Raw genomic sequence first — 19,051 nt, 5'->3', positions numbered from 1 at the left:
ATACATGTTGTTTTTCTAAACTGTACAGCTGAATTCAATTAGTTGCCAGATAAAAATCCCCTTCAATCAAATCTTTTAAATTCTTAATACTTTTGGGAGCTTTCATAATTTAATCAGTATAATATAAATTAACAAAGTAAGATTATTAAAGAACTATCTTCTTCAGTCAATTTTTAAATCTTGCATAGATGCTGGGCATTTCATGAACTAATTCTAAATGCTAAATCAAAGCAATTGCAATGCAAACACTTAACCAGTAACTCATATTAACTATGTAACTCAGATGACTAATTTCTTTGATTTCAATGGGATTAGGCATTTTAATAATGCTATGCATAAATAAAAGTGTACCCTATATCAGTCTGAAAAATTACGTTTTTACATTTTCTATAAAACATTCACCAAAAATAACTTCATCTTTACAGTACACATTAAATAAATTAATGTAAACTCAGTTTATCAGTTTTGAAAGCAGTGGATTATAAACCAATATAAACTTTCTGTCTATTTACCATCTAGAATGATACATCTTAAGCAGTTTTTGGCAAGAAATAAGCTTGCAAGAAATTTATGATCTTGGTATTTTAGTGGATCTGCTGATGAAATGGTGTTGCAGGATCGATCCACATTGGCCACATCCACAATCCACAACAATGTCAAACATTGGAGTTGTAGAGTATGTTGCATCTCTGAGGTTTTAATCATAATGTTCAAAAGGGCATTCTGTGATACCAATGAGATAGAGAAGTTTTATCCACACCCTCTCACAGAGTCTACTCGGGTGCTTTCGGCACACAAAGCACAGCTGCCTCGTGGTTTTGACTCCATTCATGTACAGCCTTCTCTTTTTTGGTAGCACTCATACCATTCTGCCACTGTGGCTGCAGTACTCAGTGATACCTGGCTCTCAGCAGCCTCAGAGTTGGCTCTGTCATCACCTTGAGCAGGAGAAGGTGCTCCTGGGTCTCTCTCTGAACAGCTTTTCTCAGGAACAAATTCTGCTTGGGTTACCTTTTGATTTTGGAAAATTTTCTGTTGAACTTATTTGCAGAGCAAGAGCTCGATTGTCTAACTGAACTCCTGCCTGGCAGATGGTGGGCCTTGTTCTTGTGCAACAGCTCAGTGTGCCCCACAGGTGTACCCAGGAGTACAGTAAGCAAGCAGCCACTGAACAAACCAGGTCCTGATCTCTCCTGTGAGGACATAAATCAGTTACAGTTGCACACTACAAATAATTATTCAGAAGTACGCAAAAAAATACCTTCGCTTGTTACAACCACACTCTTCAGGTCGCTTCTTCTTTAGATGACCTCTCACCTCCCTCAGGTTTTTTATTTTATTTTGCAAAGTTTCAATCTTAAAAACAATAAGAAAAAAAAAAGAAAAAAAGAGGTTGAAAAACCCCAGCATGATTTAATCCTATTCTAACCTTCTCATTCCCATTCTACCAAGAGCTTCCTCTTCACTACCTTCTGTGGCTCTCACCACTGACAAGCATTTTCATATTATCTAGCTTTCCTGAAGAAAACAACAGTAGGAGAAAGCTGGTTCAGTTTGCCTTGCTCTGGTTGAGTGTGGAAGCAAAATGTGGGGGACACAGCTGCAGGGAGACAGACACTCCTGCATCCACTGGGCCTGTGCCTCTCGTGCCCTACAGCACAGGTACAAGGGGAGAAAGGCTGCTCAAAGGAAAACAAAGTCCATCAAGTTCTGCGTGTTCTGACACTGAGAAGGTGGTGGGGCAGGAGTGGATATCTCCTCTTCAGAGATTCTAAAAAAACAAAGCAGCAAGATCCTGTCATTTTGCATAGCAGGCTTTAGCAGTGTCTGGGCACATGGGATAGCAGTCAGTTAAGTGTGCCACCCATGGGGTTTATTTTTACCTAACTGCCTTTTTTTCACTAAATGAAACTCCTGCTTTTGCTCAGTCTGGATTACACATAGCATGGCTCATTCCCACTCAGATACTGCACGCCTCTGCCTCAATCCTCTACATAGCAGAAAAATTAAAGTAATCTAATGTGAGCAACAGTCTCTGCAGAACTAGCATTAGCCATCAGTGACCATAGGTGCAGCAGAAGTTCATGACTGTTGAAGCAGACACAGAACAGCATGTTCCAGCAAAATGGATCAAGAATCCAGCCCTATCACCCTATATCAGGAACACAACTGGACATAAGTGGGTTCTCATTTCCTTTGACGCTCCACATTGGCTACCTTTTCTGAAGAAAAAATAATTACAGGACCATGGTGATATTGTAAGTGCCCTTTTTTCATCTTAGCAGACTAGTAAATTTTTAAGTATCTGCCTTGTGTGCCAATCTCTACAATAAAGGGGGCCCAAGAAGTTCTTGCATAGAACTTTACTGTGAATTTATGTAATTTGTTAAGAGATTACAGGATGCTTCTCTTTGGCGTTTGCTCCATCCTTACCTGGTCCTTAGACCCTCTTTCATACACAATACACATTAAGGGCTTGAGCTTATATTATTGAGTATTAGTGACAAAAATGTCAGATAAAGTTTTACTGGCATATTTCATAGGGCAAACTATCTCCAGGTTCTCCATATACAGTCCTACAAAAAAATTCAATTCCAAAGTGCAAGGTTAAGAAAAGAAGTAGCAAGCAAAAGAAATTAATTCTAGAAGCATCAAAACTAATGAAGCTCACTTTTCCTTGGACTTATGTATTTGATACTAAATGACTATATTCTGAGAGGTTCCCCACTGGAGAACAGGGCTACTAAGATGCTAAAAAGATCCAGATTAATTTTTTCCCAGGATGGGGACAGCTTTAAGTCTTATAAGGCATATGGTATTTCTCAGCTGTGCCTTCAGTTCCAGTTCTCTCCTCCACTCAGCATCTTGTCATCACAAACTTGTAATAATTTATTTCTGAAATGTCTATTCTGAAATCCGTCAGCAAGTTCAAAAGGTTCCAGGGAGGGACAGAGACACCCAGAGGCAGACAGACACACAGACAGTCAGCATGATCCTATCAGCCAACAGAAAATAATGCTAAAAACACACATTGAAAACACCACTGACCTCATGGTCAATATGAAGTTTATGGTCCTTCCAAGCTTGCAGTGACCTGTACAGATCAGTGTCACACTGAACAGTATCGTTCTCCAGGATATAGCACCTTGGCACAGAAAAGCAAACAGTGTTTATTACAGAGGATGCACACACACACACACACACACACACAGCAATGCAAACAGTCGCTCTTAATAACACAGCTCCAGGACAAATAAGACCATGGATTGAAAATTACATGCAGAATTAAAAAAAAAAACAAAACGTTCCTTCAAGAAAATACAAGTGTGCTATGAGCCAGAAAAGAAGTCTAGGTTTGAGTTGCCATTTTCAAGTAGAAAAATTTGATGAGAATATTTCTGTCAAGCAGAACCTGCTGACTGCTTCATTTCTATATGTAAATTGTGCTACACAGAACTCTTGCTTATTCATTAGACTTTCTGCATAAATAATCATTACTAACTAGAAAGCATTGAAAGCATTGCTCAAAAGCAATTTCCCAATGCATAATTATGTGATGCACGGGTAGGAGCTTCTAGTACTAAAAAATATAATAATACTTCCTTATATAATAAGGAAATAAAATACTTCCTTATAAGATTTATTACTACACCATACAGAAAAGAGAGGAAACACAAAACAACAAACCAGAAGCAAAGAAGCTTTGTTGTTTTCTACTAAAGTGATAAAATCTTTCAAGGGTATCTCCTTCACTTTGAAACCACAATGCCCTCTGACAATATAAAATCTGCATGTTTCACTAACTTCTGGTGGAATCCAGTTTTAAAATTATTTAATAAAGAAAAACGCAAAAATCACTGCTTGACTGATTTACCTGGAAACTTTATTGGGGTTGAATACCATGCAGTCATTTCTGAATGCTTTTTAAAATTAAAGCTGAATATTTGCAATACTCCTTTATTTTCTTTCAACCACCTCACACATGTTGTCCCACGGCCTTCTTTTCTGCTAGGGATGGCTCATGAATAATGTACAACCTTCCTGACAGTTCCTTGTACAAATTTGGGATTCACTCACTAAGGCAGCAAAAGTCAATCCAATTTGTTCCAGAAGAAAAAAACGTACAGTGATTCATGGGTCCTGAACATTCATGAGAGATGGGGTAAGAGGGTACAATTCTCTGATGACATTTCCTCATATTAGTGAGTTTCTAATTCACTTCTGTGAACAGAAGTCAAATGGAAAACACAGATATCAACAGCAGCAACCTGGCACCTGCATGCTTACATGAGCTAGTCATTGAACAACTGAATGCATGTAATGATTGGTGGATTTTCTGATAATTCACAAGTGGAAATGGTAACTAAATGAAGTAAAGTATAGCTGAAAGAGACATCATCAGTCCCTAAATTCACCACTGAGGAAATTATTTTTAGCTGTCAGAGTGGTCAGACAATTGCCTTCCCTCTCTCTCAGTATGTTCCATTTCCCAATGCTCCTGGTCCATCCAACTTCATTCATAATACAGATTTTGCTCTCCTAGCACTTGTTACAGAAAACTCTGTACAAAGCAACCAGTGACACAAAACCAGTTCATGCTCCAATCAGGGCCTTTGGTCTCCAGCCAGGCCTCTGATTTCCAGGGGTAAGGCCTCTCCTGGTTTCATGCAGGTTTAACACCCCTGCTGCCAACAGTTTTGCTTGTTCTCAATGGAAATATAGGCACTAATGAGTGGTTACTATCTTCACCCAATGCAGAAGACACAAAAGCACTGCAGCAGCTCTTCAGGAGCTTCATGCCCCTCTGAACTGACAAAATTAAAACAAAACTGGAGACTATTATACACTTGGGAATAAGAATTTGAATGAAGCCAGACTGGGTATCCAAAAGGGACACAACATACTTGGCACACTTCATCCCACTCACTTGTGTAAAGCAGTCACTTAAGGAGCAAAAGCTTTTAAAAGTCTACCATGTGCACTTACCTGTGGGTCACTTTGATTAGATTAGGGGCTGTGTACTCTGCAGTGCTACCAGTGCCACTATATTCCCCCATGTCTCTATCTTCCTCCTCGTGGAAAACAGCCCTGTGCACCTTGTGCCTCTTGGTGATGTTCCTCGTTAAGATGGGCTGGTATCCATCCTCTAGAGCCCGGTTATAGGCAGCTCCATCCAGCCCAACAGCTACAGAACGGATAGAGCGATTCCGGACAAAGCTTGGTTTGAATTCTGCGTGGAAAAAGTGAGAGAGGCAGAAACAGCATGTTACAATTTGCTCCTCTTTGTGGTTCTTGGAAGGAAAAACCCCAGCTCATACTGTGCTGTTTGGAATTAGCTGGATGACAGTGTTTGTTGCAGTTGTCCTGTGAGCTGCTGCTTCCTTAACTTTGGCATGGATGGACGGGTGGGTGGATGGACACCTCAGGGTATGAGAGGCCAGGTACAAGGCAAACACAAAAGAATGGCAAAGGGGAAAGAAAATGCTCTAGTCCAGCACCAGTGAGAACAAATAGCTCCTTTAAATGGATGCTTGCTCTTCCCCTACGATCACCAGATGGCAGCCACACCTTAAGCACTAACTGTGACAGTCATGAAAACCAGTCACCCTCAGGGACCAGTTCTCTGTGCTTTTCTGCTGAATACCATACAATTCTTCCCTGCTAGGATTCCTGCAACACATTCTTGAAGTTGTCCCAATATTCCCAGTGCTCAGCTTGAGCCTTTTCCCAGTTCTATGCTCATTCTTCAAGGCTAGATCCTTGATTTTTCTGAAAGGGATTAGTACCTGAATCTTCACTTTTATCAACATGCAATTCTTCTCTTTGCAATTTTTTTCCTGATGTGCAGCCCAGACAGTTTCTCCAGTAGCACGACCCTCCAGTGCTATGCACTCCCTCCAACTCTGCTTCTCCATTTACAGCTCAAAAGCAAAATGCAACGTTTATTATGAATTGCCACTGTGCAGTACAAGATTCACATTGATCTTTTCCCTATGACTATTTTCCAAAGTTCTCTGTTCCAGCCCAAATCCCCGCCTCCTCTTCTGTTCGGTCTGGAATGGCACAAAGAGAACCAAGTTATGAAATCTAAATCTATATTTAAACTTCCCTGCTATATGATGGGGTCCATCTCTGACCGTATTTCCTGCTCACCACCAGTGACTCCTGATCATTGTGCCTAATGAGTCATGCTGACTCATTAGGCACAATCATCTCATTCCTTGAGAAAAAAGTACAACTTAGGTACCATAGACTCTCTTGTGCTCCCTGCCCTAGGCTGTATATGAGACCTGGAGTTACCACAGACATTACTAGAAACAACTGAGTCCCTCGGATCCTTTGGTCACTTCTAATTTAAAGAGACTGAAACATACAGCACACCTCATGAGATGGGACTCCCCTCTGCAATCTGATAAAGGGAAAATTCAACCAGTGTGCCAAATGACAAGACCAATCCTTCCTGCAATCCCAAGCTCCACAGAAAGGCCAGCTTCTTCAGTGGGATAACCTCTCCAGCAAAATAAGCAGGGGAAAGAGAAACATGGAACCAGATGTCGAACAACCAAAATTGACAAAAAAGTACCTTAACTGTCACACTCTGGCATTAATGCAGAATGACTTTTTTCAATAAGCCTTACATTCATTTCAGATAGATTACACTGTCTCAAAAGCCATTTTGCAGATTGTGGGAAGCAAAATAAACACCTACTCCCACCTGAAACTGGGCCAAGTATGGTATTTTTGTCAGCGCCACACACAGAAGGCAGAATACCAGCTAGATTGTCTGGCTTTGCACATTTTCCATGCATGGTTCAAAGTTTACTGTTGATATTAAGCCAGATGAGTCACAACTGAAAGGATAAAAAATGCCACAAAAGACCAGCCCTATTTCTGGCACCCATTCAGGAAATGTTTGAATAAATGAGAAGGAAACTTCCATCTTTTCCAAGGTAGGAGTAAGTTCTAAAAAGCTACACCTTACCAATGAGATTCAAAGTATAAACTCACATTTCTTCAATCATTCCTTCATTTTATCTTGCTCAGCTCAACCAACTAAAAATTAATCTTCCAAGACTAATACACCAAACCCAGAATGCTGGACCTCAGTAGATAGCCCCAGGGAACAGCCAGGAGCCAGGTTACTCCTCTCTTTGCAGCCAAACTAACACAGCCGTGGCACTAATTGGTGTGGAGTGAGGCAGCTCATAAAGGACTGCTTCTATTGCTTTATCCCAACACGATGCCCACAGTGCTGACTCAGTGCTGTGATTAGGATCAAATTTTGAGGTAGTTAAAACATTTAATAAGATCAATACTCATTTGTACAGTGCACTCCCATCTGCTAAGTGCACTGCAAGCATAAATACTAATATTTAACTACTTATTAATCAATCCTTCCCCAGGTTTTACTCTCCAATCTATTTACCTCTGTAGACAGCCTAGAAACAGTCAATCCAGGGCTCTTAAATACCTGGCCAAAAACATCTGTGTTCCTTTCTTCAGGTTACTGAATTCTGGCTTTGGTAAACTCTCTGAATCTGATGCCTCTCTTCCTCAACAATTACAGAAACCAGCTGTCTTAGAAATGGTATTGCTAAGAAGTTGCAACCTCAAAATTGAGTTGCAAAATGGAGTCCAAGAAAGCCAACTCACACAGCTGGTATTGCACCACTTGACCATGTTTGTCTTCACTGGAATCTGAAAGGAACAGAGTTTTCCACCAATGTCTATGTATTTTGCATTTGGTAGACAAAAGAGATTTTTTTTAAATTTGGTTTCTTTTTTTGATTCCTCAAGGTAAAACTGGGCACTTTAAAGACATTTTAAAAAAATCTCAGGTGTCTAGAAATATGGATAAAGTTTAGAAGTACTTCCTTGTATCCTCACAACTGCCATTAAAAATCATACTTCAAATGCATTATCTGTAAAATAATGGACTTTTTTTAAGTAACAAAGAATGTTATTAAAAATGTCATTTTGATCCTGCATTGAGACCACCTCAAAAGTAAAATGAATGTCAGAGACATTAAAATTCAAATGCACTAGCCTCTTTGTACACATCTCTGTTTCTTTATTATTCAGTGTGGCCTATCATTATTTTCCTACATGCAGCTTAAGAATTCCTTTAATCACATGCACTTGTTCATCACAGGAAGAAGAGATCAAACCCACAGCAAGAAAAACATAATAGCCACAACACAGCCAAAGATTTTGAGAGCACATTATTTACTTTAAACTTTCTATCTGCTGCAAGCTCTGTTTGATCTTTCTTAATAAAAATAAGAGCATGTTAAAGAAATAAAGAGGACAAAAATGCAAACATTCCAGACACCTAAATCCAGACATACCAAATACTAATATTTCTGGGTTTCTGGCACTTAAGCGGTTTGCAGTCAAGTTGTGTATTTTTTACATTGTCCAAATGGCACATATATGACACAGCCCTGTTGTGAAACTGACCTTACTCAATTCAGAAAATAGTGTTGCCTGCTAAATGCACTGGTGCACCTGAAAATGCATTCTAGACCACACCTACACTAGAAAGTAATTATTTTATCAAAACATCTGGTGCTCCAGCCCCTATACCAGCAATTTAGTCTGGTCTTTTAGACCATCTGTTCTCATATGTGACTGATTTCAATCTTCCTGAAAGACCAATCTTTATGCCCTATTAGGGTTTACAACATGCTTGATGCACCCTAGATGGAGGGCATCTATTCTGCTTTTCTGCAAATGATTTAGATTGGAATCCAATAAAATGACCTTTTGCAAATCTATCCCTGTTGTGCACAACAGAAATGAGTGATCAGGGCATTTCCTTCAACACTCCGCTACATGACCCCTAGCTCAGTTAGAAACTTCTATTTTCTGTTTGGTAGTCATTCAAACTAATGCGTAGCATTTACTGGCATTCAAGCAGGGCTGCAATGCAATCTCATGCATGTATCAAACTCTGAGTAGCAGACCCCAAAGGTGCCCTGACAATTATGCAACCCAGCACAGACCACACTTTATCCCAAGTCTCATGGAAAAAAGTCCCAAATACGCATAATGAGTATCCAGGTCACTCTTAACTAACCACAGGCTAGTGAGACAGCTTTAAACATAAGCTGTTTAGAAAAACCTTGGTATGTTGCCTTAACTCGTACTGCTCTGGGCACACATTTGGTGTGTGATTTATTAGAGAAGTGCATGTAGAAGAACAGCCAACACCAAATGAAAAGGTCTCTGTCAATAGGTCCAAGCCAACCTCTTCCCTGTATAGCACACCCTGGATGTGGGAAGAGGGAAAAATAAAGCATCTGTGGAGGTAAATACTTTAGACACAAGCAATGGCAATGTGATTGTCAAGACCCTATTTTATGTTGCTGAAGTTCATGCCTTAATGTTCGATGAGGCTAATGAGCTGAAGGGTATAGTGTAAACTCTGTCTCTTCTGGCAGAACACAGGGAAATACAACCATTCTGATCCCCCCGTGAGAGGGAGCAAGCTTCACTTTTTTACCTCAACTTCCCACATACAAAAACTGAAGGTAATTATTCATTTAAATACCTCCTTTGGATGTTGTGAAAACTAGTCAATGTTTAGAAAACAACAATGAGAAATACTTAAGTAAGTGTTAACTATTATCAGACAGCATTATGTTGCCCTCACTCAAATTGTTTTTCTTTCCTCATTACATGCCTTCCATCTGTTGACTCTTCACGACTTAACTTCCTTCTGTGACTTAAAATAATGTAGTTAAATAAGTACAAATTCTAGTGTTTTTTACAGATTGTTGACTGTACCCCATATTTAAACATCAAGTATAGTTGAGGGAACCAGTAATATTTTTTCAACTAAGAATTTGCTTAGTAACTACCAATCAGCTTGCAAGACAAATATAATGTGAGAAAATAAATTTTAACTCCGTGTTTCAAGTTTGTGCCATTATATAGAAAGACTAATCTGCTAAATAATTAAGGCTCTGTATTTGTGGAGTGAGATGAAAGAAACATTACAGGCAACTAATAATTCTGTGTTGCCATTTACTTCTAATCTATAATTAGACTACATACTTCAAATATAGATGTTAGACTGACTAAGGTTTAACAGAGTCAGTAAAATGGGCTTTCTGAAAAAGCACTAATCTGTGCCAAGGAAATGAGAAACAGTCATCCCCTTCGGCTGTTATCTCTGATTAAAAATCAGCCTTGTCTCTGCTGACTGAGCAGAAGAAAAGGATGTTAGAAGCAAGCAGTCTTCTGTAACGAAATCCACACATCCTTATTTAAAAATAAATTACTGAGGTAAAAGCTCCAAGCATTGCAGGAGCTACTGAAAACTGAAGTATTTGCTGTAGAACACTATTCATATTCCATAGCCTATGTAACTGTGCAATCTGCCTTTTCAGCATGGGCACTGGATTTCCCAGAACTAAACATTCTTCCTAAAGACATACTCTCAAATCTGATTGTCCAATATAAGACATGCTGTTTCATAGTTGAGATACACAGGAAATATGCTAGCACAATTCAATGTAACAGTCAAGATAATTATGTGAGTTAGCAAACAACAGCTTTCTAAAGCAGAGATACAAGATGCAGTGGGTTTGCTTACTTTTCTTGGAGAAGAATTTCTTTCTCTGTCTGATGTGGCTCAGCTTGTATTCATTCTCTTCACAACTGCAGTCTTCACTATTCCTGCTGTAATACTTGGGCAAAATATTGGAGGTGTCTTTGCTGTTGCTTGCAGCTGCCAAGTCTGCCATTCCCTTGCACTTGTGCAGCTTGAGTTTTCCACTGGCATCTTCCACACACTGCCATTTCTGGAAAAAAAATCTGGTCATTAAAAACCTATCCCAATAGTGGTCTGTCTAATGGCCAGCTCCAGTAATTTATCAGATACTCACACTTCAGATTCCCTAGGATTGCTCAGATTTCTCTGTGCATGGAATAGCAGGTACCCAAAATTTGTTTAAGTCAAGAGTTCCAACAACTCAACTAATTCAACTAATTAAGCTTTCAAGTAACTCTGACAAAGATGGGTACTTATCTTTGCATCAGGATGTGAAAATTCACTTTTTGTACTGAACACTCCAAGTCCAGTTAAACAGAGTGTCCTGCAGGATCAGAAGGATTGTTAGTTTGGGCTCATTCTATTTACAGTGCAGAGCTGTGAGCAGCACCATCAAACAGACAACAGCTGTTTGTCATTGGAGAAGTTAGTCTTCCTTCACTCCAAAGAGCTTTAGGGTGCACCCATATTTAGACACAACTTATCCTCAAATAAGCACATTCATCTCCCAGTATTCCTACCATCTAGACAGACTACTAGTACATAGCTGCTAGAGTAGGGGTTAGATGGATTGAGACTCCCTTGAGAGCCCTTCACGGATTTTGATTGACTTGATTGTCTGGCAGTTTTTCCTGATGTCCAACGTAATTTCTTTTTTTGCTCAATTTCATCCTATCACTTCCTATTATGCCTGACCAAACTGCTCAAAACAATTCTTCTCCTCTCTGTTTCCTCACAATGAGGATGCAGCACAAGCATTTCTTATTGCCACATCTACACTGCAGAAATTGTTGGTAATTTTGACTATGGATTCAACATTTTATAATTCTCTTGAAGAAAAACAGTGATTAAAAAAAAAGCTATATTTCCCCATAAAACTTACTGTACAACATTGTAGTGCAAACAATACATTTTCCTCCAGGTCCTCAAATAACATTTCAAATTTATAAAACAACGGCTTGCTCCCATTCAACTAAAATTTCAGCTCAAGAGTTGTGATGACAAACTATTGCATACAGTATTCCTTTAAGCTTAGTATTTTTACAAAGAACAGAGCATTATAATTGCTCTGTATACTAAATCTGGCATAGAAGCCCCAGGAGGAAAAGAACACTTAGAAAATTCTTATAACCATAAATTGGATCCAAACACCTAAGGAACAATGGACTCATTTCACAAGTGCACTGAACTACATGATCAGTAGAGCCAGAAGTATGGAGTCTGGCCTTTGACAGTAAAAAAATGAACTACTGCAGCCTAAGTAGCCTATTACTGACTATATCTTGGTAAGTCATTCATATCCTGCCTGCAAGAACAACAGTTCTATTCCACAGACTAACTTACCCTGACAGCCCTCTGGGCTGCCGGGATATGAGGTAATGCCCATGTGACAACAGACACATCAGCATTCACCCCTTTGTCCATAGAATGTGTTACAGTCCTTGGAAAGGGGTTCTCTGACCCATACCTGCATGAGAGAGCATTAACACAGAGTCAATTTTGCCAAGAGTGGTGAATTCTCTGGAGATAGCCATGCTTTGCCTTTGCACTGCTCACGTAAATTTATAAAATCCTCTTCTGTGCATGTCAAGTCCTTGTATTGATACTACCCTAATTTTTTTTCACATTAATTTCTTCTACATAGCTTGTATCGAAAGTGAACATATCGTCCTATCTGCCCAAAACAGTTATGCAACATGGGAAATGACACACAATCAATGAGCTTTATGCCCATATGCAGTCTGCCTCCAGACATAAGCGCACCTGTGTTTTCCCAGCACACTTTTTGTTAAGAGGAGGGATATATTGCATTAACAGAATTTTAGTTTCCCATTACTATATGCAATTCTAAGTAACAACAACAACAAAATGAATTAAAGAGAGACTTCAAAGCAAAGCAAGCTGTATGTATTTGTACAAGGCCAATGTGTTATGTACATTGTAGCTTCTCATCACTAATGAATCCCAAACCACATTCTCTTTGGGAAATAAAACATTAAAACAGCCTAGGCTGTTTTCTTAATTGTAGTCAGGAATCAATACAGAACACTTGAATCAGCAATTTCCTGACTGGCAGTCAATCTCATATATGCTGTAATAAAGCTTTAAGCAAAGGCCACAGAATAAGCCACTGGATTTGTATGTTGGCATCGATGATGAGGTGAAGGATACTGACACAGTGAAGGTGTTGAGCTTAGCCCAGTTCCAACTGCTTACTTGCAGTCGGGGTAATAATGCCCTACCTGGCCAAGCTGTTCACAAGCTGTTTGATACTCAGCTCGCTGACAGAGCTCTTTCACACGCTGGTATTTGGGCAGAAAGTTTTCTTCTTGGGCATCTACCTTCTCATTCTCCCTTTTATGGAGCAGTTTACTGGAAAAGAATAAAAAAATATTCTTACATTAATATCAACCCCACATACAAATACAATTAGCTGAGAAGACTCAGAGGAGTAGTTATTTTTCAAGTCCATAGCATCTCTGGTAGTCAAAATGTAACAGTGACACTAGCACTTAGCCTGTCCAATAACACACAGGTTATTCATGTCCTGCTCTCAGGGAGCATACAAAAATGTGTAAAATCAAGACACTGTGTTACATGCCTAAGTGACAGGCAGTGACAACTGTCAATATAGAGAGAGTACATCACATTCTACACTTTGTAAACTCCTCGTGTCCCCATTTATGTATCAAGGCAGAGATGCAGATGCCAAGAGGAAGGGCTATTCATAATCCCATGATACAAGCAGGAGGGTGGGGGACAGCAGCTGAAAGCAGAATGGAATGCCTTCCCATCTCTCAATCCAAGTAAACTCCCCTGTCCCCACCACAAGAGCACATTTCTGCAGGCTCTAGGCAGAGGCCATGCATTCCCTCCAATCACACAATTGCTGCCATTAGGCATACTGCAGTCGTGTCCCTGCTGGCACAGCTAAATGGCTTTAGACTGCAGAGTGCTGCTTTGGCTTCAGCTATTCAATATCCTTCTACTTAAAAAGACTGAGCTTTGTGATTAACACTTTCCTCACCCTCTTTCCACTAGGAACGAGTCTCTCCACACCTTCATCTTTTTCTTTAAATGAAACCTAGGAGGAAATGAAGAGAGGAAGATGCAATTCCCATACAACAGTAACCAAGCTATGCCTCCGTTTTCTCTCCCACCCCTAATTCCAACAAGAAACTATGTAACCATGCCATGTAATTGCACAAGAGGACATCCAGCTCTACCAAATAGGAACACATGCCTCTCCTATGAAAACCATAGGACGTTTTTCTCACAGGAACAAAATCCACAACTAGTTTACACAGTACAATACAATTTCTTCAACATAAGCATGTTTAAGCCTTAACTGGATATTAATTTAACAAGAGATTAACTGGGATTAACAAGGAATTTTCCTTGTTCTCAAAGGATCACAAATTAAATCAGGATTTCCTGACTCAAATTTGGGCTCTTACCCCGCATCTACCCAAAAACTATCCTATTCTAAAGCAGCTACTCCATTCCCCCTTCCCCCTCACCCAGCTGCTTGTAAAACAAATAGTTCTCCTTTCCTTTTTTTGCTGCTTTTCTCTTGCAAGCATTCTCCAGCAAGTCTAATTCTCTTTCTCAGTCTTTTTCCAATGAAAGTACTTACGGAAAGTGTTAAATAAAAACTGCAGGTTTTAGTGTTAGCCTGTCTTTATATTACAATCTGACACACAGCCAACACCTTCAATTATTCTACTATTTATTCAATATGAAATGCTTTGCTACAAATGATGCCACAAAGACATTTAAATCTCCAATTTACATAGCTAAAGACCTTCATGTGTAACCCTCTCACTTCTACACAGACTACATTTAGTATATACAGATGCCATGTATGCCATACATCTAGAATATGAACGTGCCAAAATGAAAATAAATAACTGAATGATGTACTCAGTGGATGATGTACTCAGATAGATGTGATTTTATTATAATTTCCTTCAAATTTTCTGCACACCTCTGAACACCTGTCTGTTGTACAAACACATGTATATTTCCATGCAACATTTCAATTTCTTACCTATTTACTGGTCTCTCAGAATCCAGAAGTTTTAGAATGGATTTGCCATCCATATCAGATGGAATATCCAATCCAGCAATATCTAGAATTGTGGGTGCAAGATCAATATTCAACACAATATGAGGATTCCTGAAAAAACATAGGACAAAACAGTTTAAAGTCTATACATTAATAGCAAGCGACTCCAACTTCCACAGAGTCCAAGAACCTGAAAAGGCTTATTTTGTGACCTCTGCAAATAAAAGAGGACATAATTTGATTATTTTCCATGAAGAGAATTAACATATAATGTATAGATAAGTTGCATAACCTCAGGGAGACTAATGCAAATATTTTAAACTTTAGTGCAGAACATTTCTGAGAAAGCAAAGCAGCTCATAAGGTAAAGCTAGTTAATTTTTGCAAAAGACAGTTTAAAAAACATTGGAAAAACTGCATGGATATCTTACAAAATCAAAATGTCTGCCAAATATGCTGATGTCTTTCTTAAAAAGCAGATTTGGCAAGCAGCACATGCTTTACCTGTTTCAAAATCTGGTATTTATAGAAATGAGCACTTCAGTTCCTATTATAGTAGGCATGTTCCAAAGAGAATATGAGAAATTTATTGCTAGGCATTAGTAACAACTAAAAGTGCCTGTTAATTTATAGTGTGAGACAGAAAAAGGAAAGGGATGAAGAAAAAACCAACACAGGGGAACAGTTATGAAGAAAAAAAGAGAAAAAACCAGCTTCAACTAAAACAATCTTTCGAAGGGCACAAGTTTGCACATTCTGCAAAAACTTACAAATAGCCATCCTCTGGTACTTTGCACAGTACAGCAAATGCTCCTCAACCACCACAGTTAACATTACGTGAGTTCAAACTGACTGCAGATTTGGATAAAGTACTAGCATCGACTCCCAAGCAGTCAGACAGCTTCTATCCCTAAACCCGCTGAACTGTCACAGCTAAATATGAGCATCTAGCTCTGATACATGAACTCATATCCATCCAGCTCACAATCCCGTAGCTAAATGAATGTCCAAAATTTTGAATAATTTGACTTGGTTTTACTATAGGTCTACTTTTGCAGAAATGCTTTACATTTATGCTCAAGAACCATAGAGCATCCTGACTTGGAAAGTACCTACAAGGATCTCAGAGTCCAACTCATGGCCCTGCACAAGCCTGGACAGCCACAAGAATCCCAAAATGTGCCTGGAAGCACTGTCCAAAACGATTCTCGAGCTGTGGCAGGTGCCATGACTGCTTCCCCTGGCAGCCTGACCATCCTCTGTGAGAAGAGCATTTTCCTAATATCCAACCCAAACCTTCCCAGTCAGAACTTCACTCTATTGCCTTGGGTCCTGTCACTGGTCACCAGAGAGAATGAGCTTATTGCTACGCAGTGTTGTGCAGCATTAAGCATATAGAATCCCTGTGTTACAATGTGCAGGCACAAAGGAAAGATGGGACCAGATGGGCTGCAATACATGTCAGTGCAGAATTCCAGCTCAAAATACAAGAGAGAAGAAAGCTGCTAAAGTCACACCATTTAATGAGATACTATTTAAAAATTACTATGTCTTTGAGAGAGTAAGCAAACAGGCACTGAGGAGAGCATAGGTGATGAGTTAAATTGATGCACCTGATTTGATCTTAGTTACTAATAATTATGATGTAGGATATTTGGTAACAGAAATGAGAGGTTAGCAATGACTTGCTACAGTGATTGCTATTAAAATTTCCCTGCTGGAAAAACACAGGGCTCACACATCACATGGATGACTGAAGTTCTACCATTTAAAGAAAATGAGACTGAGGGGGAAGATCAATTTATTATGTGATGTATTCCCTCTCCAAAGTGTTTTATCCTGTTCTTCCTATTTGCTCTTACTGTGATAGGCTCTGTTCTGCTAAGGATCTGTCAGGCTGACTATTTCAATTCTAACGGAAACATGTTTTCATCTTCAGAAGTCTTTTAAAAATAAAATTCAGTGGGAAGGTTTCAGATCTTTTATGGATATCTGGGTGTAAAGATCCTTGAACTACAGTAGACACAGCGTGGCTGGTCTCTAGCCTTACATGTTGCAGAAGCACTAGCTCAGTCACTTGGGCCATTTTAGCATTGACTCTCCAGGAAGGCCAAAAACTGCAGTCAAATGGAAGGAGAGCAGGTTTTTAGAAGGCTATTCCAGCTCATTTGAAATTCTGGGCTGCTGCAGACAAAACTCTTTCAGTGCTGAGGTAATATGTTTAATCCCGTATGAGGAATCCCTCCCTGCTCTTTAGAGAATATTGTTTTTTCTCACATGCACAACTGCTGAAAATAAATCAGAAACAGTGCAAAATCGACAGAATTTAACATTTTTCTGCCTTCAGATAATGTAAATCAGTGAATTTAATCAGCATATGGAACGAGATGTTTCTAATAACTATTTCCTATCATATCACACACTAGATCCATTCCTCTGTGGTAAAGAAAAAACTGTGTAGAAGATTGTGTATGTTAATTGGGCTAAAATATGCACACTGATATAAATATTAGGCAGCAATTTATGGCACTCTGTCCAAAATCATTATCTAAGTGCAAATATTTGCTATCTAAAATAGTTGCTTAGAAAGTGTATTTACTTAATCTTTTAGTTGATCAAAGCTACCATTTTAAATAGCAGTTACAGTCTACATGCTTGTGTGCATCCAATAAACATCCCTAACCATGCAGTCTCAAGGAATGAGCCAAAAAGAATATTTTGGGGATGATAATATATAAACTGGTCTTTATAAATTGAAACAAGTGACTCCAGTGTTCAGCAATAATTATCTACATTATACGGTACATTTTTAAACTTTAAAGTGACAGTTATGCATATAATTTGCACTCCTCAATAGAATGCAAGTGTTGCCTACACTGGACAAAACTCAAAGTGTTTTTTCAATTATATCCACAAAAGTGCAGTGGCATGTGTTGCACACCCATGCAAGCAAAAAGGCAATGGCCTTGAGTTTGTTATCCCATCCTGTGTTATCAGCTCTGCTTTCTGCAGAGACATTTTTCTGCCAGAGAGAAGCAGGATGGGGAGAACTTTGTGTCTCCATTTGGCTGCCAGGTCAATACAACTAGAGAGGGGAACATGAAGTTCATTTTCAGGTCACAACATCCACAAAAGGAAAGAACTTACAAGGACCCAGCCTCCACATTTGGTCCTCGGACATAGAAGGGAACTCTGATATCAAACTCATATGGCATGGACTTCCCTTTCACCAGTCCAAACTGCCCAATATGATAACCATGGTCTGCTGTGTATATTAGATATGTATTTCCCAGTTCTCCTGTTTCAGCCAACATATTGTAAATCTGAAAAAAAGCAAAACAAAATATGAAATTTATTCCACTGAGTAGCTCTACATGTAGAATGCTGGATATCAGTTTCTGCCTGTGTGTAACACACAGATAACAGCAGCTAAGGATGGCACTGGCTTATCACAATGAAACTCTGAATAATACATAATCAAATTTTAATTTTACTAACAGAATATTGTGGCTATTACAAGATAAAATTATTGTAATACCTTGTTTTAAGGTAAAACACATTAGCATGCCATTTCAAAAATGTTTGGGTTCAGTATTTTGCATGACAGCTGTCAAGTCAGTACTAAATACATACAGTAACAGACAAAAGCTTCAAGGTGCCATTTTGAACTTTTCTCTCCACCTTTATATTTTTCTGCAGTAAGCAGTTTTAAGAAAATGACAGCCCTTTGAATCTCACACATATTCAGGCAGCACTCAACAACCCTGCCTTCAGACAAATGACTCCCCATTATGCAGAATATCTGCAAAATATCTTCCAGATAAAAATAGCTCATATTTTCTCACTATGGAGAATTATGAGATTTACATAAGAAACTATGTGAAATGTACCAACTTGAGCATCAAAGATCAATTTTTATGTGACATTTTCACTTGAGAAAGCTGAGAAGGTGGTGGGATACCAGCAAAGTGGTGCCTCACACAGGTGCAAAACATCAGTACAGGAGAAAAAATAATGTGTTGGTTTGGGAGTTTATTTTTGATTCTTTTCCAGCTTGTTTTGTTTGCTGGTTTGGCTTTCTTCAGTTTGGTTTTGGTTTTGGGGGTTTTTTGGGGGGTGAGAGGGTGTCATTTTCTTGTTTGTTTTACTTTTTTGGAGTGTATGAGATCTTTTATTGTTTTTTCTTTTTAATTTGGAAAGACTAT

The 19,051-nt window shown here is 39.0% G+C and overlaps 1 protein-coding gene across 4 annotated transcripts in view; it reads right to left on the bottom strand.

The window, feature by feature from the left end:
• The window catches only part of SULF2 (sulfatase 2), a gene marked incomplete at its 3' end in the record, with an annotated part of 49,399 nt that overhangs the window by 6,849 nt on the left and 23,499 nt on the right, over positions 1–19,051 (bottom strand). For 3 of the 4 annotated variants that reach the window (XR_013776312.1, XR_013776313.1, XM_079321735.1), the window contains exons 7-14: positions 17,994–18,169; positions 14,829–14,957; positions 13,806–13,862; positions 13,021–13,150; positions 10,601–10,808; positions 4,987–5,230; positions 3,049–3,145; positions 1,262–1,356 (exon numbers count right to left, since the gene is read on the bottom strand). Coding sequence is in view for 2 of the 4 variants with exons in the window: in XM_079321735.1 (XP_079177861.1) it covers positions 1,262–1,356; positions 3,049–3,145; positions 4,987–5,230; positions 10,601–10,808; positions 13,021–13,150; positions 13,806–13,862; positions 14,829–14,957; positions 17,994–18,169 (1,136 nt within the window). Of the gene's footprint in view, positions 1–1,261; positions 1,357–3,048; positions 3,146–4,986; positions 5,231–10,600; positions 10,809–13,020; positions 13,151–13,801; positions 13,863–14,828; positions 14,958–17,993; positions 18,170–19,051 lie in introns of those variants that run through there. The other variant, XM_079321736.1, reaches the window with a different exon arrangement.

This window comes from Erithacus rubecula (assembly GCF_903797595.1).
Source record: "Erithacus rubecula genome assembly, chromosome: 18".
NCBI classification, from domain to species: domain Eukaryota; kingdom Metazoa; phylum Chordata; class Aves; order Passeriformes; family Muscicapidae; genus Erithacus; species Erithacus rubecula.
This window is presented reverse-complemented; position numbering and strand designations above follow the sequence as displayed.